The following is a 23,954-nucleotide window of genomic DNA, read 5'->3' on the forward strand; positions in this document are numbered from 1 at the left end:
TAAAAATTCATACTTTTTATAGAATATTAGAAGACCGGATATCAAGATTTAAAAAAAAAAAGATATTTATACATAAAAATAATATTTTCCATATAAAATGAACATATTAACTTTACTACCAATTTCTTTAGAAACAAACAAGCAGAGGTATTACATCTAAAACAATCAGTGCTTTCTTTATCAACCAGTCAAAAAGTTTGATATTTTCAAGTAAATTTTCTGCAGTTCTCAAGACCATAATACATAAAACATCAAGCAATTCCTTTTGAAGGACAACATTCATTCAATTCTTAGCTTAGATCAATATGAAGAATAGCTAAAATTGCTCAAAATCAATTGATGTCAAACGATCATTTGATACAATAATTATCGATAAATTATCAATTACAGTTAAGAAATGTACAACTAGAGGTACATTCAATCACAACTTAGGTTTCAAGTAACCTTCAGCCAAATGCCTTGACTGTAGAGCAAAATGATAGAAGGGATATAATAAGCATCCCTATGAATATTTGTCACATTTTATCATGTTGAGACCACAGAATTATAATGCTCACCAAGCCCAAAAGCATGCTTATGGTAAGAAAGCTTGATACTGGAACTAGACGAGCCAATACCATCAACCGGTTTATACTCTTTTCCCATCTCCACGTCAGGGAAGGACCCTGAAAAAATGACGATATGCTTCTTCAGACAGTGAGTCAAGGCACCGAGCTCTAGTTGTCCTCCCCATATTGCTGTGGATTCTACTTCTTTGCAATAGTTTTCGAACTTCTGAGCAATTGATTCATCGGAATCACCTTCGATTAAATTCTCCGACAGACAAAATGGAAGGAAATCAGATGTATGCTTTCTCATGTAAGCAGCTGCCAGTTGTCGAAGTTGTTGGTATGTATATGGAGATTTACCACCAGAGAGGTGGCCCAACTGATTCTCAACAGCTCTGTAAAGGCAATGCCCATCAGGCTTTATTTCACAAACAGCCAACCCAAGAGGTTTCAACTTCCTTTCTAGTTTCTCATTTTCAACCATGCGATCGCTTATAATGTCATTCTGCTCTGCTTGGATTCTCAGTTCCCTCTCTGCTTCTTGTTGAGCTCTTTTGTCACGCCTCTGTTTGGCCTTGCTAACCTTTGTATTCTCTGGTTGAGTACTAACAGTTACTCCAGCTATGGCCTTCACCAAATTGTCTAAATTGCTCTTTTCGTTTCCGTTACCACTGCTATAGCCTAATATAGACAGTTCTTTGGCATGTTTCTCCTTGAGCTTAGTAGAAAGCTGAGAAACCTCTTCCTCCACTTGCTTTTTCTTAGTTTTTTGCTCAGCCTTGCTACCTCTAGCTGCTTGCTTTTTCATTTCAACTTCTTTTTTCTGCAGTTGTGATATCTCTTTCCTGAAAATACAAGTCATTGTGTGCATTGTGTGAGAACCATAAGAACCTTGGTACTTGAGTAGAATACATGATTGTCAAATTTAAAAGTCTATGCAAGTCCGTGGAATCTATAAACTCAACACGTAAAGTAGTAAGAATTTACTTAGTGCTATGTAAGGGACCAAAAATACAATTAACAGATAGGAGCAAAATTTCTTTTTACTCAACTTTGGCACATCTCCAATACTGAAAGATTTGACCGGGAAAGAAAACGAATTTAAATATTATAAAAAGACTAACTAAAATATTTTTACATTAAATGTACCATCAAAGGTTATAAGTGTATAAAAAGTAAATGGTTTAAAGTTAAAATTCACTCTCCTAGTGATCTAAACAAGGAGAAGGTTATTTCCCCATCCCTCCTTTGAACGGAACACTACATAAGATAAACATTTTGTAAGCAACCAATAAATTAAACGGTGTTGGGTTCACGAAACCTAGCATTAAAATTCAAAATAGTTGCACCAACTCAAAAAAAAAAAAATGATTTATAACTTGGCACACAAAAAAACATGACAAGTTCAAAATCAATTGACAATTTAATATAGGAAAAGATCCAAAATTACTAAAAACTTATAAATGAATCAAAGGACTTAATTCCCCAAGTGGGAGTTGGACTACAATTAGTAAAACTAAGTTTCATCTCATTGGAGCTGGGTTTATTAACTGTATAACCTAAAACATTATTTTTTAAGGAAGGTGACACAAGAAGGTTTCAGCAAGTTTGGTATGTTAAAATATAAACAGATTTTAAATAAAAAAAGGCACAATAAAAAGAGCAACCTATGGCTACAACATAAAGATTCCACAATGGTGAGATCCAGGAAAGGGTCAGACCCGTTGGGTCTATTGAAGATAGCCCTGTCTTGCATTAGCAAGAGGCTGATTCCATAATTCTAACCTGTGAATTCTGTCAAATGGTGAAAGGCAACAACCCTACTATGGAGAAATTAGTGAGAAAGAGAGGATTAGACTTCTGGGTGAGTCAGTAACTGACTACTGTGGCTAGTAACTCATCTGACTTGTTAGTTGGAAGGTGAGTACGCTATAATAAATAGGATAGACTAGGATTGTAGTAAGCATAGCAAGTATTGTGGGACAAGGAGAGTTTTAGGCCTCTCGAATACCAGAAGGATTATTTCATTTCAGAGCAATAAAACAGTACTATTTTTCTTTGCTCTAGTTATTCAATTCTGTTTAGTTCAATCCTGTCACATGGCAACAATTCCAAACATGAAAACTCCATAAAGGAGTTTGGAGGGGAGGAAATGGGAGGGGTTTGGAGGGGAGGAAATGGGAAAAGATATAGAAACCTTCCACCTAATTTGAGAGTGATAATAGAATGCTTATGATTAATAAAATTTAATTTATTGAAGTATTATAACAACATGAAAAAACTGTTAAGCCCTTCAAAATTCTCCTCAATAGATTATTTTGAGTTCTCCCAAATTAGAGAAGGGTTTCGGAGCAGAGGGCTTTGGAGGATTAAGACTATAATTTGAAATATATTTGAAAGAAAAATATGATAAATGATCATATAATACTTCAATCACACTTAATTTATCTTTAAAAACATGCGCTGAAGAACTCTATGAGCACCAGCTCAATAGAAATTGTCAAAGCACCACAGGGAATGGAAAAATCCATGAAACGCATTTTATATGTTGTAACGAAAACTTTTGTATTCGTATTCTAGGGTTGAGGATATCCATATAAATACCCCAAGGAAGGATTTGGAAAATGAGGCTTGCTTCTGCAGACAATCCTATGTGAAAACTAGATATTTGAACTAAGTACATGACCAATCTCGCACCTCCCCATAGCATTTGAATGCTGCTAGTGGCAACCAGATAAAGAACATTAGGAAGTAATGATTCACTAAATATTAGATTAATTAAAAAAATGGCACGGAAGCAAAAAATACTTCAGATTTCAATGCATGGTAAGTATACATCACCATTAATCTACCAAAGCCACATCCAAACTGCTCATCTATGTTCTAAGTTCTACCAGCGTTCGCAATATAATTGTTAGGTGATTGTGTTTTCTTTCTGACTATGAATCTAGCTTAGCAGAACATAAACAAAAAGGTACAATTCAATAATACTCTAAATATTAAAAAAAAAAACACATAAAGCCTAATTTTGATACATGATTTTTGGAACCTATGTCTACAATAGAGCATACAAGATAAATACATTTCACAAAAACAGTGAAATCCTATACTGAGATAGTTCTATAAAGAGTGAGTCACCTGTGCCGTGCAAGAACCTCATCACGAGTTTCTTCCTCCTTTTCAGATGTTTTATCGGAAATCACTTCTTCTGGTACCTCATCAATTTCTTGGGTATCCTCCATTGAAAAAACCCTAAAATTAATATACGTAACAAAAACCAAGTTACTAATAAATAATGAGAGCATCTATACTGAAGTCTAATAATCCAAATGTTTAATTCATGAAAACAAAACTGTGAAAAAATAATTAGAGTTTCTATCTACAAATGTAGTGGGGAATGAGTATTCCTTAGCTAAACCGAGAATGAAATGGCCAAATCAGTTACTATAAAAAGCTAATAAAGGTGAGTTATCAATAACTTCGTTTCAGCGCAAAGTTGCGGAATCTCAGTGTGGAGTGGAGCTCTGCAGTGAAGGTAAATCTCCGGACGCATTTTGCAGGAGGCCGTGAGGGACGCCATAAATCTCATCAGAAAAAAAATTTAAAAATAAGAAGAAGAATTTTATGAAGATGGAAAAACCTGGAGAGGTTTGTCACCGTTTCTGGCAACTGACGACAAAGTCCGGCAGCGTTATCCGGGATGAGTTCAGCGCTGCGACTCCAATTTGACGGAGATGATGAGTTTTTGTTAATTTAGGGTTTGATTCTTAAAATGTGGTTTTTTTCTGTACAAATTGTTTATGGGCCAATTGGGCTTGTCTTTTTTTTTTTTAAAGAATTACTCTTTCCACCTTTATATTAGTACACACTTGAAAATTTAAAAATGTTTCGAGTACAATATTAATAACATATATAAGAAATGAATAATGAAAATATTAGTAATAAGAAATTACTGTAAGCAGCGTGTAACACTCTGTCATTCGCTTTGTCTTCCAAAGATAACTATCGCTCAACTTAGAGTACGAGTAGACCAAACAGGCAGGCCCCCAGTTGTACTCGTGAATCGCAGTCAAATCTGTGAAATACTTGAGGTATACGGTATACCACATTGATATATGTAGCACTTTTGTCCACAAACATGAACGTGCCAACTTAAAACAAGAGGTAACACCTTAATGCATAATGTTGGTGGTACTCAACCTGTTCAGCATCACCATCGCATCCTTAGCCCCATTCACACGATCACTATAAAGCTTTTCCAAAAATCATAACCGTACATGAGCACCTCTAGTGCGAGTTGCCTTCTTTGATGCCTTACCAGGGTCATCCTCTAATAATCTGACCATCTGATCAACTATTGCTCTTGCCCGATCCTCCCATGGTTCAACAATCTTCCCCTAACGAAAAGATGCAATAGGCATGAGACGTCATCCAAAGTGATTGTCATCTCACATTTAGGTAGGTGGAAACACATCTCCAATTGACACAATATTATTGCAGCTTCATTTTCTAATTCAACTATTTTTTTTAAAATCAAGAACTTTATTACATATAACATCGAAGAATAAGCACAATTTGGTTGAGGGGTGGACAATCGGCCGGTTTGGATCGGTATCGGGCCTAGAACTTAAATCCGACGTAAACCGCGATTTCATTTTAATGACCCAATTTCGTTTTTGTCAGATTCGGTTAAATCGGTTAAGCGGATAAGTTGGTGGGTTTTATCGGTTTAATATTTATTGGAATAAACTCATTAAAATGACTATTTTTTTATATAATTTCACATATTCATTTTTTAATTGTAAAAAAATAAACAAAATTTTAGAATAATTAAAGAATAACTATTTTTATTATTGATTATTATTATGTGATAAAATTTCTAATATTATTGACATTATTTTGGTCATTATCACACTTTAAACTACAAACTAAATAACATACAAAATTTCATAGTGCATTTTATAGTGTGTGTTCTTATATTAGTGTGATAACACAACGTTATCATTAAACTATAAAAATGATAATAATTTGACAATATTGTGAATTTTATTTTTATAATATGTTAGCCTTATAGTAAATAAATAAATAAAATAAATATTAATTGAGTTCGGTCAGATTTGATTTTTGACAGTTCCAAAATGATCATCCGAGTCCGACCGAAACAACCCTATAATATCCAAATTAAACAACTAAATCAACCCGACACCCAATTCGACCTGATCCGATCGCACAAAATGACGAACGGATCGGTCGATTTGAATCGGACGGATAAAATTTGTCCGTCCCTAATCTGGTTATAGTTACTCTTACATTTTTTGGAAGGATGACACAGATAGCCACTAGTAGAAGTTGTTGCATCAACACATGGCAATCATGAGATTTTAAGTCAGTTAACTGGAGATCTTTCATTGATATAAGTTTCTTGATATTCAAAGAGTAACCTTGGAGAACTTTGATACCATGCAACACTCGCAAAAACTTTTCTTTTCCTTTTTAGAGAGTGTGAAATATCTGAGGCAAATAAGATCTTTTTCCTCTATCTTTTGGAGCCAATTGTTCTAGTATACTCATCTCCACCATATCTAAACAAGAATTCTTATTATCTTTAGTCATACTTGGAATGTTTAGAAGTGTTCCTATCAAACTATCACACACATTTTACTCCACATGCATTACATCAAGACAATGTCTTACATTAAGGCTAGACCAATATGAAAGACCAAAGTACACATACATCTTTTTCCAAATATTTTTATCAACGGGACTGTCTTTATTCTTTCCAAAGACAACAAAAAGGTGTTTTTGTTGTGGTTAAAGTTTTAGGAGTGATTTCAAACTCATGCTCTCCGTTAAAAGTCTTCTGGAATCTATGATAAGGATTATTAGATTTTAGAAATTTCCAATGCCCAAACAGTCTTTTTTACAAACTCAAGCTAGTGAAAATAGATATCATATTCATATATAGGGCACACTTTATGTCCTTTGACACTGTATCCAAACAAATTACCATATGCCATAAAGTCGTTGATTGTGCAAAATAACATTGCACGCATCTTAAACTTTTTACCATAATATGTTTCATCAACGTCAACACCTTTACCCGACAAAATTTTTAAATCCTTAATTAATGGACTTAGATAAACATATATGTCATTTCCAAGTTTTCTTGGTCCAAAAATCATCATACTTAATATCATATATTTGCGCTTCATACTTAACCAAGGAGATAGATTGTAAACCGTGAGAAGAACAGACCATGAAGAATGGTTAGTAGTCAAATTACCAAAGGAGTTCATTTCATCTGTGACAAGTCCAAGCCTAAGATTTCTTGGCTCAAGGCCAAAATCCAGAAACAATGAATTAATTTTCTTGCATTGCAAAGAATCAGCTACATCGCGAATGTTCCCATCATATTTTCTTTCATCTGCATGTCATCTAATATTCTTTGTGTCATTCGCATTAGCAAAAAAAATCCCTTGAACCTTGAAATTATTGACAAGTACCATAACACTTTAGCATAAGGACCCTTCTTACTAACATTGTCATTGTCATCATCATTGTTGTTCTTCAACCTGTAGCATGACTCACCGTATTTTGGACATTGATCCAAATTTTCATATTCTTTCCTGTATAATATACAATCATTATGACATGCATGTATTTTGACATACTTCAAACTCATTGACATTATATCTTTTTGACCTAATAACAACGATCCAGCAAATTGTTATCTTCTAGTAGCTTTTGTTTCAGCAACTCAAACAATTCTGTAAAACTTTTATACCACTCATCTATTGCCTTCATATTAAACAATTTTAACAACGCAGACAATCATGTAAAACTGGTGTACCTCCTATATAAAGGTGCATCTTTGTTGCTACATAAAGTATCATAAATATGGGCTTTCATATAAGACGATTCTCCAATAACACTGATCATATCTTCTAGTCGATCATCTATATCTTCATCATCTTCATCCATTTGTGACTTCACATTTTGATTATTCTCCACTTCTTCATGCCACGATGTTGTATAATTTTGACATATTTCATCACAACATAGGTGATGTAATATTTCTTTCCTCGACAGTTTGTTAATATTCTCACAAACAACACAAGGACAATAAAAAATATCATTATTGTCAACATTTTTTTCGACGAATTCAAGGAATTCAAGAACACCTTTCTCATACACCAGACCTAATCTATCAACTTTCATCTAACTACGATCCATAACAAATTCTAAAATTTATATTAAAAGACTAATGTGAATGGCACACTAATGCTACACATACAACATCCTAATATGACTATATGCATACGCATATCCAACACCAAAACCTAAAGCATATTCACAAAATTTGAATAGTTGTGTCCGTGTTCTATGTTTTTTACATTAGCGATGTCTTCGTGTCCGTGTCGTGTCCCGTGTTCGTGTCTGAGTCCGGATTTCATATCTAACAAAACTGTCATTCTCAAACCTAGTCTCCTATTGGACATTAACAAAGAGCAAACTACCCTCTAATTACATCTTATCCTTCTAACGAATTCAGCTTGAAGTTGACATTCTCTTCACCCTTAAGTTGATACTACAAATTGATGAAGAATCCCACATCTTTTGTTTGGTGGATACATATAATATACAATACAATAAATCTCAAAAAGAGAACATTATCATTCAACAAAAGAATCTATACCAAAAGATTGAATCATATTTTATTGAATCAAATAATAATGAACATTGGGATTTTTCATGACTCAGAATTTAGAAGAATCTCTTCCCATACCTATACCCAACTTCCCAACTGTTTTTGTATTCCATGATTCTGTGCCATGGACCTAATTGAAAAAGTGGATTTCAAAGGAAATGGATAAACTCTTATCTCTCTCCACATCAGCCTCAAAACCTACCATCACACATAAACATAACCAAATAAAAATCATGTTACAAACTTGTTTGAATTTTAGCATGATATTTTTTTTAAAAAATTGAAAAACAAAGTTTGTTCGATTTTTGAACCATCTAATCTTAATCAAACGATCAGTGCTGATGCATCGACTGCATGCGATCCAAATCCATTTGATGCGATCCAAATCCATTTGATTACAAAGATTTTTTTTCCATAGAACAGCATTAATAGCCATATATATCTACCTAAGAGAAGTTTGTATAGATAGATTCACATTATTATAATAATGTTCATGATGCTGAAAATGGGACCAGAAAGTTTTTCTTTTTTCTATATCAGCTAATAAAATAAACAATATGTTCTTATTCCATTTCCAGCATTGACAGATTTTGAATTATCAATTATCATTTACAGAATGATGCTAAACACAACTTGTTCATCATGGCATTACATTACATTACATTAACAGTGTCACCATCTACCAAATGATCAATGAGCATTTCCCTTATCCAAAAAAATATCTGATCAAAGATCTTTTACACTCTCTTTCCTATCATATTTAACTATAATTAATTTAATTTTCTTACTTTTCTATATCTTATACAATCCAATCCACTTTCCTCACCCGCCACTATAAATAGCACTTGATCAAATCTCAAATTTCACAAAGCAAAACATATTCAAAAGCCTTAGCTAAAAAAATTTGAATATTTTCATTCAATCTTCATATAGTAATGGATAGAGTAAAGGATTTATCATCGAAGAAAGCGGCGGTTATATTTACAAAGAGTTCATGTTACATGTGTCATAGCATCAAGCAACTTTTCTATGAGCTTGGTGCAAGTCCTGCAGTATATGAACTGGACAATGATGCATCATATGGTAGGGAAATGGAATGGGCTTTGAAGGGTAATTTTGGATGTAACCCTTCAGTTCCAGCAGTGTTTATAGGTGGAAAATTTGTAGGATCATCGAAAGATGTTATATCTCTACATGTTGATGGATCTCTCAAACAAATGCTTATGGATGCAAAAGCCATTTGGTTATAACTGTTTATAGTATATACCAAAAGTGGAGAAGTTCTTGGGACACATCTGGTTTTTCTTGAGTGTGTTCCTGTTTAATTTGTTTTTCTGGTTTTTCTAAAAGGCTGTTTATAAGATATAAGTTGATAATAAGGGCGGTCAAGTGCACGAGGCTCTGCGAAGTGGAGTCTGAAGTAGAGAGGTTGTTACAAGATTTGAACTCATGACTTATCGGTCACGAGGCAAGAATCCCTCATACCGTTGCGCCAAGGCTTGTCCCGAAAAATGGTTGTATATGTAAATGGTTGATTGATTTTAGTTTTATGAAAGAAAAAAATCTTGTATGTTGAACTAATGGAACGAGGTAAGATCGTTATATACTAATTGAAAAAAAAAAAATCATAGTTTTAGAAAATATGAACTCTATCGTCGATATGAGGATATGAGATTAAACGCCTCAGATTACACAAGAACGAAATTAACGCAGTTGGTGTAAGGAACTGATACTAATAATAATAGTTGTAGAATTTGCTATTTTAAGAGTATGCTAAATATCATCAATTCACACCATTGTAGGCAAATTTAGTTTAGAATAAAGTTTGAAGGGTATTGCTGTAATGAAAATGATTGGGTTAGGAAAAAGGAATTTTTCCCTAGTTGCTGGAAGCCAACTAAGATGAATATATGTTATTCCAATAAGTGTGTAGAGGACAACCATGTGTGTTGATTCCCAGCCACTCAGATGGGAGAATCACATCTGGTGCTAGGGAATAAGGATATCTCAAGTGGGAGAATCACTTTGATGTAGAGAGATATATTCAAATTTTGTAGTGTGGAACTTGCATGGCGCCAACACTAAAAGTTGATTGATGCTACCACTTATTGTGTATTCTCTCTATTATTCCTTCATATCTCATGGTAAAGATTGTCTCACACACACACACACCTAAAGTGTAAGCAAGGTTTCAATTCGCAATAAATTAAAAATTGTTCGGAAGATCGGGAAAGTCGAGAGTATCAATGATACTAATGTTTCCGGACCACAAGAGAGGTAGACGTACGTGACATCTTCGTCTAAAACCTTAAAGACATTAGATATATGGTTCATCTCTCTTATAAATCCAAATTTTCACCCATCATAAGTGTGTAAGACTTAACCATTCAGACTTGCACTAAAAAAAATAGTTGAAAGAAATCAAATTTTGTTATGCAATATGTTCAAACCATATAGCGTAATCGGAAACCTAGTCCAGCCTTATTGAGCTTCTTGACAAATCTACCTCGACTTGAACGTGATGTATGGATATAAATTGTGGGTGACCACATTGCAGAAATCAACGTCGTCCAACACAATTAAGTTTGTTATGTGGATATAAATGTTAGCTAACATGATAATCAAAAATCGAACAGACCTTGAATCAAAACTCTCATACCATATTAAAATTTAGATAAAACCTAACCCAACCTTATAAAACTGTTTTGTAAATCGAAAAATTGTCCCGACTTATAAACTTATGTTTATGTCATATATCATGATATGATACAATGATGGAATCTTAGAGGTTACAAGCTTATAGTGATTCCATTTTCACTCCTTCTCAAAAGGACATTGTTAATTAATTTCACTCTAATCATGTATTCCATGGAGAAGAAAGAATCAAACAAGTTTAGTGGGTGCAACAAACAGAATCATGCCACCACCGAAAGCAATATATCATATTCTCAATATCAATCTTTCTTCATAATCTTGACCACCTTCAACATTAATCACAGTAACTAAAATACTGTTTTCATTCACTTTTGTAGAACAAAATTTCCATACACAAATAGTTATGGTCTCATACCTAGTCTCAGTCTACTATAGATGAAGCATATGCTTCTAAATATGTCTCCCAACTTGCTCTATCGAATAAAATCACACAATTTATTTGGTATCTAAAAAGCATAACATCTTAGTTCCTATAAATACTCTCATTTACCATTGTTTCAAAATAACCTCAACAACCTTCATATATAACTTTCTATCTCTCTTACTTAAACTTCCAAACCTTTTACAACCATCAGATCGAATTCAGTTTTGATATTCGATCTGATGGTTTGTACGTTCTAAATAAGTCTAAAGGTAATAATCTAAACAGATATTATCTCAAACTTAGACTTTCTCTTTGTGAGTATATATATTTCAGAAGAACAAGAACTTGAGATTTCATCGGTATCATCATCGTCGTCGAGATGGATAAAGTGATGAGGTTGGCATCCGAAAAAGGTGTGGTGATTTTCACAAAAAGCTCTTGTTGTCTATGCTATGCAGTTAACATTTTGTTTCAAGAGCTTGGGATAAGGCCTATGGTTCATGAAATAGATCAAGATCCTGAAGGAAGGGAAATGGAGAAAGCTTTGATGAGGTTAGGTTGCACTGCACCTGTTCCTGCTGTGTTCATTGGAGGGAAACTGAGAGGTTCCACTAATGAAATCATGTCACTTCACCTAAGTGGGTCACTCACTCAGATGTTGAAACCATATCAATCTTGTTCTTGAATCTTGATACTTTGTTGCTGGAAAATAAACTGGCTTGTTAGTAGTGATCTTAGTATTGATAGTCTACTGTAGTGGTTTATGTATGAAAGAGTGCTTTCTAGCATTTTATTAACTATAATGTAATCACATAAATATTTTTAATCAAGTTTGATTTGTGTATTTTTGTACCAGTGGCTCAGAAATCTGATTATGTTATTTTCAGTCTATAAAAAGTTATTTTCATAATGACATCTAATGTAAGGCTATTGCCACTACTACGACGGTTGCAAAAGACCTATCATAACGGTTGCGAAATATCTATAATAGCGGTGGAACAATCGTTGTTAGATAGTGTGTGATTGTATATTGATTATTTATAACCACGATTCAGTGTCCGTGGGAGAAAACTGAAAAGCGCACTGCCCATAACTGCGATTGTTTTAAATAACTATAGTGAAAAGTAACGTCATTTTTTGCTGTTTAAACAACCATTTACTACGGTTTTATCTTTCAACCTTAATGATATGTTCTTTTAAGTTTATTATAGAATATGTGGAATGCTTATTTCACCGACCACTACAAGAAATCAATGAAGTTGCGGGGTAACTATGTCATGTCGCAAAGTAAAATTTTAAAAAATAAAATAAAAATCTTTTTTTCACCTTACAATTGAAGGTGGGAAATTCAAATTTTTTGAAAAGGAAGTTGCGGGGTGAAAAACACTCCGCAACAGTTTTAAAAAAAAATTGGGAGAATTTACCCAGTTTATTTATTAAGGGATCAGATGAAAGGTGAACATTCTGACTTTTTCAGAACTTGTGGGGGCAATCCACGTCGCAACTTTCTTATATATTCTACTGCTTCAACTTCGTTCCTTCATATTCTAGAAGCAAACAACTTTCATCTCAAAACCTTTTTTCTCGTTCAAAACATTCATCTTCAACCAAACCAAAACTTAAACTTATAACTCTCCATCAAATTAAACATGCACAAACATAAACAAACCAAAGCTCATCAAATTTGTCGTTGCATTTATCATCAAAGTTTTGTTGAACAAGTGACCTCAAACACAAGAGAGAGGGGTGAATTGTGGTATTTGAAAAATGTAATTAATTTTACCTTTTTCGATTAAGATCGTGTTAGTAAAGTTTTATTGAGTGAGTAAGCGGAGCGGAAGTAATGAAAAATAAATTGTAGAAAAATAAAGAGAGTAAGGATAGAAAGATTGCACCAGAGAGTTATTCAGGTTTGGCCGAACGTTGGTCTAGTCTGTCCCCACGAGGTCTTTTTGAGATTTTTTCACTATAGACTTGTGAGGTTTTAAAGCTTATGTCCACGAACCTTAATAAAATCAGATCTTAAAATTTTGAACAGGCTTATCTCCAACCTATAGATAGTTTTTACCCAAACTTATTCTATTGATACAGTTAGAGATTTTTTGTTGATCTCTTTAACAACACAAAGTTTTTTCCGACGAAGCTTAATAAACTAATAACATCGATTTATGGTTAATCTCAAGAACCAAAACTCGATCTCTTAAAGGTATCTCACCCTTAAGACTAACCAGCGCGACCACTCACAAAAGTATTTTCCTCACAAGTAAAATTTCACTCCAAAGCACTAAGGTAACCATAAGTGAAGAAATAAACCTCTAGTGAGAGGAGAAAAAGTATAGAGATAAATTCCAAAAAAATATGAAAACGTTGAAAAGTGGCGTGATTTAAAGTGAGGAAGTCACCCCTTTATATAGTAGTTGAAATCGTCCAAAAAGAAATTGATCCATTGGCTGAATTAATTATCTAATCGATTAGAAACATCAAATATAACTGTTTATGTTGCCCAAATAGGAAGGTTTGGATATAGAGTCGTTGCACATCATTGAGGAGTTGATCAAATGTCTTGGGGCGTAAGCTTAGACTAATCTTACCGATTAGACCAAAGGTTTAACCGATTAAATAAGCCAATTTTTTCTTAGGCCGTTTCTTCAGCTCTTAGGTCATCTAGTACAACTTTAAGGTATTTTTGATTTTTTTTTGACAATTTTTTTTTAGTGTGTGTGAGTTGCCTTAGCACTTATAAGCTACTTCTTTGTTTTTACAGTACTTGGTTCACCCAGACAGACTGTAAAGACCTAGCGAGCTTTCACATCTTTTCCCGAAGAGGCTTTAGGATTCTTGCTAGATATTTAATTGTATTGGCACTTTGAATTTGAGTACTTTGTAGGTACATATATTCTTTCATGCGTTGTTGTCATCAAAACTTCAGATGCTGATTGTCACCTGCAAGCACATAGATCCACATTCTCTCCTTTTTTTTCTGATGACAACGCATCTTTCAGAAAATGTGGTAAAAGAAATAACAAAGTAATAATACATTTTTGGAGTGATTAAGCTACACTTGAGTTAGATAGAAGATATGCCCTCCTCCTGAGAGTATACTTCTTTCCCTATGTCAAAATCAAAAAGGTAAATGGTAATGAGCACATAGATTCACATATAGTCATTTATGCATAATTGGTTTAAGATTACTAGTTATGTTCTTATAAAAAGGAAAATTTCTTTAGGAAGAGGTTTGGTGAAGATGTCTGCTAGTTGATTATATGAGTCTACAAAATTAAGAAAGCATTATCCTTTTTCTACATGATCCCTAATTAAGTGTTGCAAATGTCAATATATTTGGCACAGGAGGAATGTATAGGGTTCTTGGTGAGGTTTATTGCACTGATGTTGTCACAATTTATTGGTACAACTCCAATTTTAACCCCATAGTCATCTAGTTGTTCTGATCCAAGAGCATTCATCTAATTCTGATCTTCCATCTTAGATGAAGATTATTCTTATTTTTTAAATAAGTATGAGGAAGCTCACAAGGAGTTAACAGATTTGGCATACCACACTCATCAAGCATCGACTATATTGGCCTTTGGAGCATGTAGGCGAGGGGGAGTCTTATTACTCGTTCGTTTTTATAGGGAGAAAAAGGTGCTTAAAGGGTGTGTTGATGCCCTAACTATTGAGCGAAATTGGTGCTTAGCAGATATACTAGAAGTGTCTGTCTCAATTATGAGTATAGAGGCCGTCATGGAATCTTTCGATTATCCCGACACTTTGGTTGAGAAGGTGAAGTTGCTTGCTTAGAAAGCGACGGAGAAGAACAAATCCTTAGTTTCTGCTCAGGTGTCGTTATCTAGGGCGGATGGAGCTCTTGATGAAGTGAACTGGTCCTTGGATCTTTCCCGGAGGAAGATGGAAGAGGCGTTTTTGAAGGAGTCTCAAGAAAGTTGAAAGAAGGCTAAAGACAGTTTTTGTGAGACGTGGCTTGATAACCTTTTTTTTTGTCCAAGAAGTATGAGAAATCATAAGAGAGTTACTTTATCGCTCAAGACTCTTATGAGATAATCTTGAAGCATGTGGAGTATTTTTGTTCCCCTGGACCGATCTCCGATCTCGAGAGCAAGTCCATCTTAATCAAACAATTAAAGACGAGAAAATGGTTTTCTCGGTGGATTAGCCGGATACGTATTTCCGCTTTTTTTTTCATAATCTTTCTTCAAATTCTCAATATCAATCTTTCTTTGTAATCTTGACCACCTTCAACATTAGTCACTGTAACTAAAATACTGTTTTCATTCACTTTTGTTGAACAAAAATCTCCATACACAAATAGTTATGTCTCATACCTAGTCTCAATCTACTATAGTTGAAGCATATGCTTGTAAATATGTCTCCCAACTTGCCCTATCGAATAAAATCTCACAACTTATTTGGTATCTAAAAAGCATAACATCTTAGTTCCTATAAATACTCTCATTTACCACCATTTCAAAATAACCTCAACAACCTTCATATATAACTTTTTACCTCTCTTACTTAAACTTGCAAACTCTATACAACCATCAGGTCGAATTCAATTTTGATATTCGATCTGATGGTTTGGGCGTTCTAAATAAATCTAAGGTAATAATCCAATTAGTTACCTCAAACATATATTATTACTAATATCCTTCTGTGAGTATATATTTTCAGAAGAACAAGAACTTCGCCATCGAGATGGATAAAGTGATGAGGTTGGCATCTGAGAAAGGTGTGGTGATTTTCACAAAAAGCTCTTGTTGTCTATGCTATGCAGTTAACATTTTGTTTAAAGAACTTGGGATTAGGCCTATGGTTTATGAAATAGATCAGGATCCTGAAGGAAGGGAAATGGAGAAAGCTTTGATGAGGTTAGGTTGCACTGCACCTGTTCCTGCTGTGTTCATTGGAGGGAAACTGAGAGGTTCCACTAATGAAATCATGTCACTTCACCTAAGTGGTTCACTCACTCAGATGCTGAAACCATATCAGTCTTGTTCTTGAATCATGATACTATTGTTGCTGGAAGAATAAACTGGCTTGTTAGTTAGAGTATGGATAGTCTCTATGTAGTGTTTTAGCATGAAAGAGTGCTTTCTAGCATTTTATTAACTATAATGTAATGTAATCACATAAATATTTTTAATCAAGTTTGATTTGTGTATTTTTGTACTAGTGGTCCAGAAATTGGATTATGTTATTTTCAGTTTATAAATAGCTATTTTCATAATGCTGACTAGGGTTTTAAATAAAAGTTCATTGCAGCAAGCAAATTAATTAATCTTATTGATCAAGTCAATGCTTTTGTTTTATTTGTGATTACAATATGACATCTATTGGAAATGTATTAGCCAACCATCTCTATAAGACAGACTTATCTCCAATCACACAATTTTAAGATGATATTAAATTTATTGAAGATTTCATGGACTATATATGAATCAAGTTTTCGCTATCAAATTATCCATCATTTACATATAATAAATTTCAACAATGTTGAACATGAGGAGGTGTTAATGCCCCATATTTAATGAAATATAATACATTACGATTTTTACAAATTAGTTTTGTAATGTCTTTTTTCTTGGTAAAATTAGTTTTGTAATGTTTTTTTTTTCATCAAATCAAAGTTAATTAACTACATCACATTTTTGAAAATTTGTCTAATTAAGGTCTTGTATGTAAGACTTTACAATTGTGTTCTTTGTAGAATATATATGATTCGTCAATCACCACTAAACCAACTAACAATTGGTAGAATAATATGATTTTTGTTTATAAACTATTTCTAATCTCGACTTTCAAATAATATAAGATTTTAAGTGTACCAAAAATATCTTCAAATTATGTTCCTAGATTTTTTGAAAGTATTTCCACCTTTCATTCTGCATCTTGTAAAGAAATATTCTACCAAAAAAACCAAGATGCTCTCTTCTCAATCTGTTTATGTATTGTATGTGTCAAAATCAATTATCATTTCATATGCCACCTATCTTTTGCATGACCTAAATTCTTAAAATTTAGGTTTTGACTAAAACTAAACCTATAAAATAGATTTGTAAAATAAGAGATGTATATTTTACACTTATAAATATCTTATTTAATTTCATACTCTAAAAGCTTTGTAAATTAGTATAAGGAAAGGATATTACGAAGCTACATAGAAAAGAAAGATATTGTGCTGGCATAAAATTTTTCATCTGTTACTTGACATTGCCACATGTTAAAAAGTTGATGGAAAAATTCTGTTATTTTATGGTTTAATGGATTCTTCAACTTTAACCATAATAAAGGATGGTATTACATTCCTTACCTTTTTCCATCTTGCTTTTATTTTTATTCTCTTCTTCTTTTTCACCACAAAAGTAAACAACCCATCAGTATCGAATTATATAGCAAAACACGAACCAGGTTCATCCAAGGAGGTACTGCTTTAAGGGAATTGTTTAATGCATTCTAAATATTGCTATTACATCTTTTGAAAAAATTTAAAATATTTTTTGATTTTGGAGATATATTTTCGAATGCATCTCAAAGACACACAATTCATATTAATTTTGAGTCACACCTTAAATATTTATCTAAACATTACGGATATGTATTTCCCGAAACATACCGAACCAGAAACAATCACAGAATCAGAAAGATGCAGAATGAAAAATAAAATTTATATTGATAGCATAAAAACGAAATATTACATACACTACAGGAAAAAATGCCTCCTGCCACGCCCAGAAAACCGAGGCTATATGCAAAATAACCGTGGCGTAACGCTTAGGCCACGGTTTGGCCACGGAAATCCAACTGTGGAGTATACGGCCGTGGCCTAAAGTAAAGTTCACGGTTTTTTGGTATAGACCACACCTTTTTTACAACCGTGGCTTTTTTAGGCCACGGTTTAGGTAGCTTGATTAAGGCCGCGGTTTGTACTTGCCATGACTTAAAAACTGTGGCTATATGGTAAAGCCACGGTTTCATTTTAACGTTTACGACACAGTATTAGTTCAAGATATAGCCACGGTTTGGTTATGACCACCTATTTAAAACCGTTGTTATATGTTATGCATTCTAAACCAGTTATCTTGCCACGGTTTATTTCTGTATCATTACATATATATATATATATATATATATATATATATATATATATATATATATATATATATATATATATATATATATATATATATATATATATATATATATATATATATATATATAATTAACAATAATATTGATGATTAGAATCTAATTAATTACAAGCAAATTAACATTAAGGTCAAAAGTAATTTTTTTTGTAGTGTCACTAATAAGTTGGATAATATAAAACACAACTTCTTAAAACACAACTTCTAAGAACTAGTTAGCTAGATAATATAAAACACAACTTATTAAAATTCTTCTTGATCATCTCCTTGTTCTTCTTCCACATCTTCAGGACAACCTTCTTTCACATCTTCATGATCACAAGCTTCTTCCATATCTTCATCACAATATTCTTCGTCTCCAATCTGCAATAAACATCATTCCAAACATCATTCAGCATATTACAACTTTAGAGGCTCATTTATAAGCTTATGTTTTTTATATGTATTTTAGAAACCAAGGTGGTTTTCAAATGTTGATCAAGAGTTGAAACAAGAGTTGATCAAGAGTTTTCAAATGTTGAAACAAATCCATATGAAACCCCACAAAAAAAAGTATATAGAAAATTTATATAAATAAACAAGACCACAAAAAACTTATGGCTGAACTTTTAGCTATAAATAAACATGAGGAAAAACTTATGGACTTTGAACAACACCTTTAAAGAAGCAAAGACAATATGACAATATTTCAAGGTTTTCAAAAAGTTCATCCAAGACTTGTTTGAAAACTCTATTAATCACCTGCAGCTCTGCATCTGTGGTGGTTGAACCACAATAGGAATTTGAAGGTTTTCAGAAAGTTCATCCAAGACTTGTTTAGAAGCATGAGGATGGATCTGCAGCAAGGATAGAATCATGAACCTCCTAACACATACATTTAATGGGGATCCACAAAATCTTGAAGTCTTCTTTATTGAAACCTTTTATTGATTCTTTTGAGTTTTCTTGCAATCTTTCATAGATTGAATTCAAAAGTGAAATCTCATCTTCAATGCTATCAAGACTCGAAATGAACACCAATACATGCTTCTTCCTAAAAACTTCAAGACCCTATTTGGAAAATAAATGAACAAACAAACACAGTTATTGATTCTCTTTCAATTTATTTAAAGTAGTAAGGAAGGTGTAGTTTGAGTATAGTTTTGAAAAGAGCTTAATATGAGAAGATCAATATGTAGTAGTAAAGGAAACTAAGAAGCATTCTATTTTTTTCTTTTCTTATGTATCATCTTAAGAATAAATTCTCATTTTTTTCTTATTCCTCTTAATAATATTTCTTATTTTTAAGTTTAGTTTATCACATTCTATAAGATAGTTCCTTATAGAAACCTCCCAGAATCACAAACTCTGTGCAGTATATGAATAATACACTTATATTTCATTACTATAGGCAACATAGGGACAAAAAAATGTTATTTAAACATTCAGCCTTGAAGGAAAATTGCAAACATAAATACATTATTGAGTTCGGTGTCTGGATTAAACAGAAATTAGATTTGGAAAATGTAACTAAAAATTTAAAATGGTACAAATGAGGCACTTAAAAGAGTTGGAATGGAATTAGAACAATTAGAATGAGATGGTATAAATGCCCTATACATACTATAGTTAATTATTACAGTCTGTGCACAGTCTATCCTTGTGGGATAAATTGACAATCATGTAAATAGGTAGTGACTACTAATAAGTGATTTTTCGTTTCTTGATCCTAGCTCTCTCCACAAAAGCCTTGTAAATATAAATTCAAAATGGTACAAGTATAAGAGTTAAGACAGTTAGTATAAGATCACTTAAATGCCCCGAGGAACAAAGGTAAGCTTTTCTCCTGGATTGGCTCAAAGAGAATATTCAAAGATAGATATTTGATCTTTAAATTGCAATTTCCTAACATAGTTAAACAGACTAATGAACAAATACCTGAATCTTTAAATTCACAGTTGATCCATCAGGTTGAGTTATGTAACCCCCCTAACTTCATGAGTGGAGATCACATTGACCTAGTAACCTTTTTGAACAAAAACAATTCCTTCCAAGTCCTCAGCTCCAATATTTACATCTATGAAGCTCTTCTCTCAGCACCAATTATCTTCCTTGGCCACTGATTCAGGGGAACTATGTTTCACCTAAAAGAAATATTATAGAACAGTTAAAAACTAAAATGAATTAGAACATCCGAGCAAACGACTAATACTGAACAAAAAGCAGTAAATATTTGAGAGGAAAGTATTCAAGCATCAAAATATAAAACTAAAGAAATTCCACTCAGCTAAACCACAAACAAAATGGGAATATGCAAAAGAAGGCAAACCTCAAGCCTGTATTTTCCAAGAATAACATCAGAAAACAGAAGTTCACTACTCTCAGAGGTCAAGCTAATTGTCTTTCTCACTTCATTATGTTTAGCACCCTGCCTCACAAGAGTCACAGATACAAATGGATCGCATTCTTCCTTGCAGACTACGGCACCACGGACATTGACCAGAGCCTATAATCAAGCAGTAAAGAAATTTTACAAAAAAACTTTTTATGTTTAAAGAAATTGAAACAGGTTGTATTCAGGTAGAAACTTTTTATGTTTAAAGAAATTGAAACACAACATTATATTGTAGCAGTTCAATGCCCATTTTTTAAACTCTGCTCGGATAATTATTGGTGGAATCACCAATAACTTCACATTCAACCACCACAGCTGGCCTGAGCCAGACTGACACCATAGAAGATCTAGCTGCAGAGAGCAAATGCCCTTTCAAATTTGAAGTATATAAAAAATCACTTTCATATCACGGGAGGGATAACAAGGCTGGAAAATTTTTCTAAAATACCATGTTGCAAAAGATAAGCAGAAAGGTGACATAAACATCAACCCCATCATGAGTTCATCATACAGGTTTCAAAGGATCTTCACATAGTTAATAGTAATAGTCAAACCTTACCTCTTGAATAACTTTCTTAGCTATTGAAGTTGCTTTTGCAATATCATCTAGCCCACTGTAAATCATTATTGAATCAGTATCCCCATAGATCACCTATAAGTCAGTACAATAATTAAGAGCTAATACAACAACCAGTCAAATCAAATTATTCATTTCATATACATAATAGAAATAACCTCTAAGTTCAAGTTATTTTGAACAAGATCAACAGTGCTTTGAAGTATCTCCCTCTTCTCCCCTAATAGGTGCATCTACAGTCCTTGACTGCATAAGGCTGTCAAATGATCAATCTCAGACCTGTTGGATAGATCGAAAACACATAATGAATCAACCAAAAAACATCCCAAAGGTTTACCACAATCAAAGAACTCAATGAAATGCAATTGATATAGATATCAGGAAGAGGCAATGTTATACTCATTGCAGAATCAAAGAACTCAACGAAACCTTCAAAGAAAACGGCATCCCCTCTTCATCTTCTTCGATCGATCCTTCAAGTCTTCACAAACTCAGAAGGAACCTTCAACCCGCATCAACTCCATCCACGTATCAACAACTGGAACAAAGACGAAAAACACAGAAGCAAAAGAGGAGAAAATTTGATATGGAGAAAACGAAGCGTAAAAGTCGAAGACGTACCTGAGTGGTGACCTTCTTTTTTAGCGTGTTCTGTTCTTGTTGAGGCGTGATTTCAATTCATCGGAGAGAACCGAGAGAGAACCTGGGATTTGAGAACCGAGAGAGAACCTGGGATTTGAGAAGAGAGAGAGATTGAGAACGCGTGGAGACCAGAGATAGAAGAGAGTCGAGATGAGAGGTGATAATTCGTATGTTCACGGTGGTTGTGCGATGATGTCGGTTTCGTTGGAGGAGAAAGGCTTTCCCCGGCGCCGTTGCTGCTTCACGACCGTGAGAGGGAGAAGAGAAGAATCTAAAGGTCACATAACCCTAATCCCCTTTTATGTTTATTTGTTTTAGTTTTTTTTCTTTTTAATCTTATCTTAAAAAAAATTAAATATAAAACAAGAGAAAGAGGGAAGCGAAAAGAAAAGAGGGAAAACATGGCGGACACTAACATACGTCTACGCTTTGATAACCATGGTCAATTCATATATGTGGCCACAGTTTCTGAGCTGTGGACAATTTTAGCGTGGCCGTAGGCCAAATTTCTAGTAGTGATATGTAATCGTTAACATTAATCAAACATTGCATTTCAACATTCAGGTGGACGTTCCAACATCTTCATAATATCTTCGATCGATCTCGCAATCGTCGCATCAAATCAATTGAAACTTTTGTTTCGTAACGAAAAAATGTATTTCATATAACCCTTAAATTTGCATCCGTCTTCAGCTCAAAGTTGTTGAACTCAATCTTCCCTTCATTGTCAATTGAGGGTGAATAGTACTCGAACTTCATAATTTTTTGATTGTCAGAGTATGGTAAGAGATTCCACAGTATGAATTTCATATCTATAAGAGGGGCTTATTGAACTTAAATTCAATTGAGGGCTTCGACCCGTTGAAGTAGACATATGTGACATGTCAATTGATGTTCATTCTGGTGTAATGTGATTTGGTAATAGAAATGAGATGAGAGCCCTTTACTTATAGTAGTTCTAGGCCAATATGGATCTTAGAAATTCTATCTTATATCAGAGGATGTTACAGAGATGTATTTCCAGTACCAATCTATTATGTTATTCCAGAGAAGTATTTCTAGAACCACTCAACTCAAAATCAAATTCAGTAACAGACAGAAACAAAACTTGTTTTAGAATGAAAAATGAAGAAATTTTCTGAAAACTAGAACATGTATTGAAATCTTTGAAAATGTATATATTTTACATCATTAATATTAATACAAGATTACATACAAAAACATGTCTAACCACATAAATACATTGTTAAATAAAAACTAAAATGAATTAAAACATGTGTCGTCGGCTAAATCTATATCTATGGGTGGTATAGCCTTTGACTTGTGTTCATTTGATTCTATTTCAATCTCGCTCAACTTGGTGAACTCTTGCATCCTTTCCAAAAAATGATTCGGCCAAGTTTCAACTTTCGTTGTTGAATGAGCTGTTTACTCCAGTGATGTCAGTGGTATAAGGTGTCCCGGTTTCAAATAAGCTTGAACAAAGTGTCGCAGTTTTAAAATCCATCTAATACACATGAAATGATCATTTGCATTATGAGGTGGGGCAGTGCGCAGAAAGAAAAAAGTTTCCGAGAAACCATATCTTGTCACATCAATACACACTCATTTATATGCACTTGCTATGAGATGACCCATTTCAGAGAAGTGCATCCATTTATCCTCTGATGTCGGTCCACTAATGCAAGGCACAAGAGATTCATAAATTGTATTAAAAGTTTTTTTTTCTGTATAGTCATGTGTATGATTCTTTATGGCCCTTCAACTCTTGGATAAGTTAATGGCTGACAAGTGTGTGATCCTCTTCTCCTTTACCGAGCAAAGCAGAAACAGCTCGAAAAACCGCAGTTATCGTCACCCTTA

The 23,954-nt window shown here is 33.5% G+C and overlaps 5 protein-coding genes across 12 annotated transcripts; 3 read left to right on the top strand and 2 right to left on the bottom strand.

Annotated features, from left to right (window-relative positions):
- Nucleotides 1-306: 306 nt before the first annotated feature.
- On the bottom strand, nucleotides 307-4,344 carry LOC131610856 (OVARIAN TUMOR DOMAIN-containing deubiquitinating enzyme 5). Its single transcript, XM_058882911.1, has 3 exons — nucleotides 4,189-4,344; nucleotides 3,687-3,800; nucleotides 307-1,393 (listed from the first exon to the last, which is right to left on the bottom strand). Exons 2-3 carry the CDS (start codon nucleotides 3,788-3,790, stop codon nucleotides 526-528), a joined length of 972 nt encoding a protein of 323 aa, XP_058738894.1. The 5' UTR covers nucleotides 3,791-3,800; nucleotides 4,189-4,344; the 3' UTR covers nucleotides 307-525.
- A 4,750-nt stretch (nucleotides 4,345-9,094) lies between these two features.
- LOC131612996 (glutaredoxin-C11) lies at nucleotides 9,095-10,022 on the top strand. The gene has a single exon (XM_058884725.1). It carries the CDS (start codon nucleotides 9,192-9,194, stop codon nucleotides 9,504-9,506), a length of 315 nt encoding a protein of 104 aa, XP_058740708.1. The 5' UTR covers nucleotides 9,095-9,191; the 3' UTR covers nucleotides 9,507-10,022.
- Nucleotides 10,023-11,352: 1,330 nt separating this feature from the next.
- LOC131612997 (monothiol glutaredoxin-S11-like) lies at nucleotides 11,353-12,190 on the top strand. Its single transcript, XM_058884726.1, has one exon. The coding sequence runs from the start codon at nucleotides 11,715-11,717 to the stop codon at nucleotides 12,018-12,020; it is 306 nt and encodes a 101-aa protein (XP_058740709.1). The 5' UTR covers nucleotides 11,353-11,714; the 3' UTR covers nucleotides 12,021-12,190.
- Nucleotides 12,191-15,816: 3,626 nt separating this feature from the next.
- Nucleotides 15,817-16,522, top strand: LOC131612998 (monothiol glutaredoxin-S11-like). Its single transcript, XM_058884727.1, has one exon. It carries the CDS (start codon nucleotides 16,049-16,051, stop codon nucleotides 16,352-16,354), a length of 306 nt encoding a protein of 101 aa, XP_058740710.1. The 5' UTR covers nucleotides 15,817-16,048; the 3' UTR covers nucleotides 16,355-16,522.
- Nucleotides 16,523-18,634: 2,112 nt separating this feature from the next.
- On the bottom strand, nucleotides 18,635-22,158 carry LOC131612999 (DNA polymerase alpha catalytic subunit-like). 8 transcript variants are annotated; one of them, XM_058884728.1, is made up of 8 exons: nucleotides 22,071-22,158; nucleotides 21,879-21,987; nucleotides 21,608-21,728; nucleotides 21,432-21,524; nucleotides 20,807-20,983; nucleotides 20,416-20,621; nucleotides 19,240-19,548; nucleotides 18,635-18,861 (listed from the first exon to the last, which is right to left on the bottom strand). In XM_058884728.1, exons 3-6 carry the CDS (start codon nucleotides 21,680-21,682, stop codon nucleotides 20,571-20,573), a joined length of 396 nt encoding a protein of 131 aa, XP_058740711.1. In that variant the 5' UTR covers nucleotides 21,683-21,728; nucleotides 21,879-21,987; nucleotides 22,071-22,158; the 3' UTR covers nucleotides 18,635-18,861; nucleotides 19,240-19,548; nucleotides 20,416-20,570. The 8 variants fall into 8 exon arrangements, 5 of the variants coding, with proteins under 5 accessions (XP_058740711.1, XP_058740712.1, XP_058740715.1 ...); XR_009287530.1 differs by having other exon boundaries at nucleotides 21,432-21,486; nucleotides 21,879-22,152; XM_058884729.1 differs by having other exon boundaries at nucleotides 21,849-22,152.
- Between the last annotated feature and the right edge of the window lie 1,796 nt (nucleotides 22,159-23,954).

This window comes from Vicia villosa, linkage group LG6 (genome assembly GCF_029867415.1).
Source record: "Vicia villosa cultivar HV-30 ecotype Madison, WI linkage group LG6, Vvil1.0, whole genome shotgun sequence".
Classification (NCBI taxonomy): Eukaryota; Viridiplantae; Streptophyta; class Magnoliopsida; order Fabales; family Fabaceae; genus Vicia; species Vicia villosa.

Coding starts and splice junctions, on each gene's coding strand:
- LOC131612997 (XM_058884726.1), top strand. CDS start 11,715: ATGGATAAAGTGATGAGGTTGGCATCCGAAAAAGGTGTGGTGATTTTC.
- LOC131612999 (XM_058884728.1), bottom strand. CDS start 21,682: ATGCACCTATTAGGGGAGAAGAGGGAGATACTTCAAAGCACTGTTGAT. Junction 20,984..21,431: donor CTAAGAAAGTTATTCAAGAG/GTAAGGTTTGAC, acceptor GCTTGATTATAG/GCTCTGGTCAATGTCCGTGG. Junction 20,622..20,806: donor TTGGAAAATACAGGCTTGAG/GTTTGCCTTCTT, acceptor TATTTCTTTTAG/GTGAAACATAGTTCCCCTGA.
- LOC131612998 (XM_058884727.1), top strand. CDS start 16,049: ATGGATAAAGTGATGAGGTTGGCATCTGAGAAAGGTGTGGTGATTTTC.
- LOC131610856 (XM_058882911.1), bottom strand. CDS start 3,790: ATGGAGGATACCCAAGAAATTGATGAGGTACCAGAAGAAGTGATTTCC. Junction 1,394..3,686: donor GAGGTTCTTGCACGGCACAG/GTGACTCACTCT, acceptor TTGTATTTTCAG/GAAAGAGATATCACAACTGC.
- LOC131612996 (XM_058884725.1), top strand. CDS start 9,192: ATGGATAGAGTAAAGGATTTATCATCGAAGAAAGCGGCGGTTATATTT.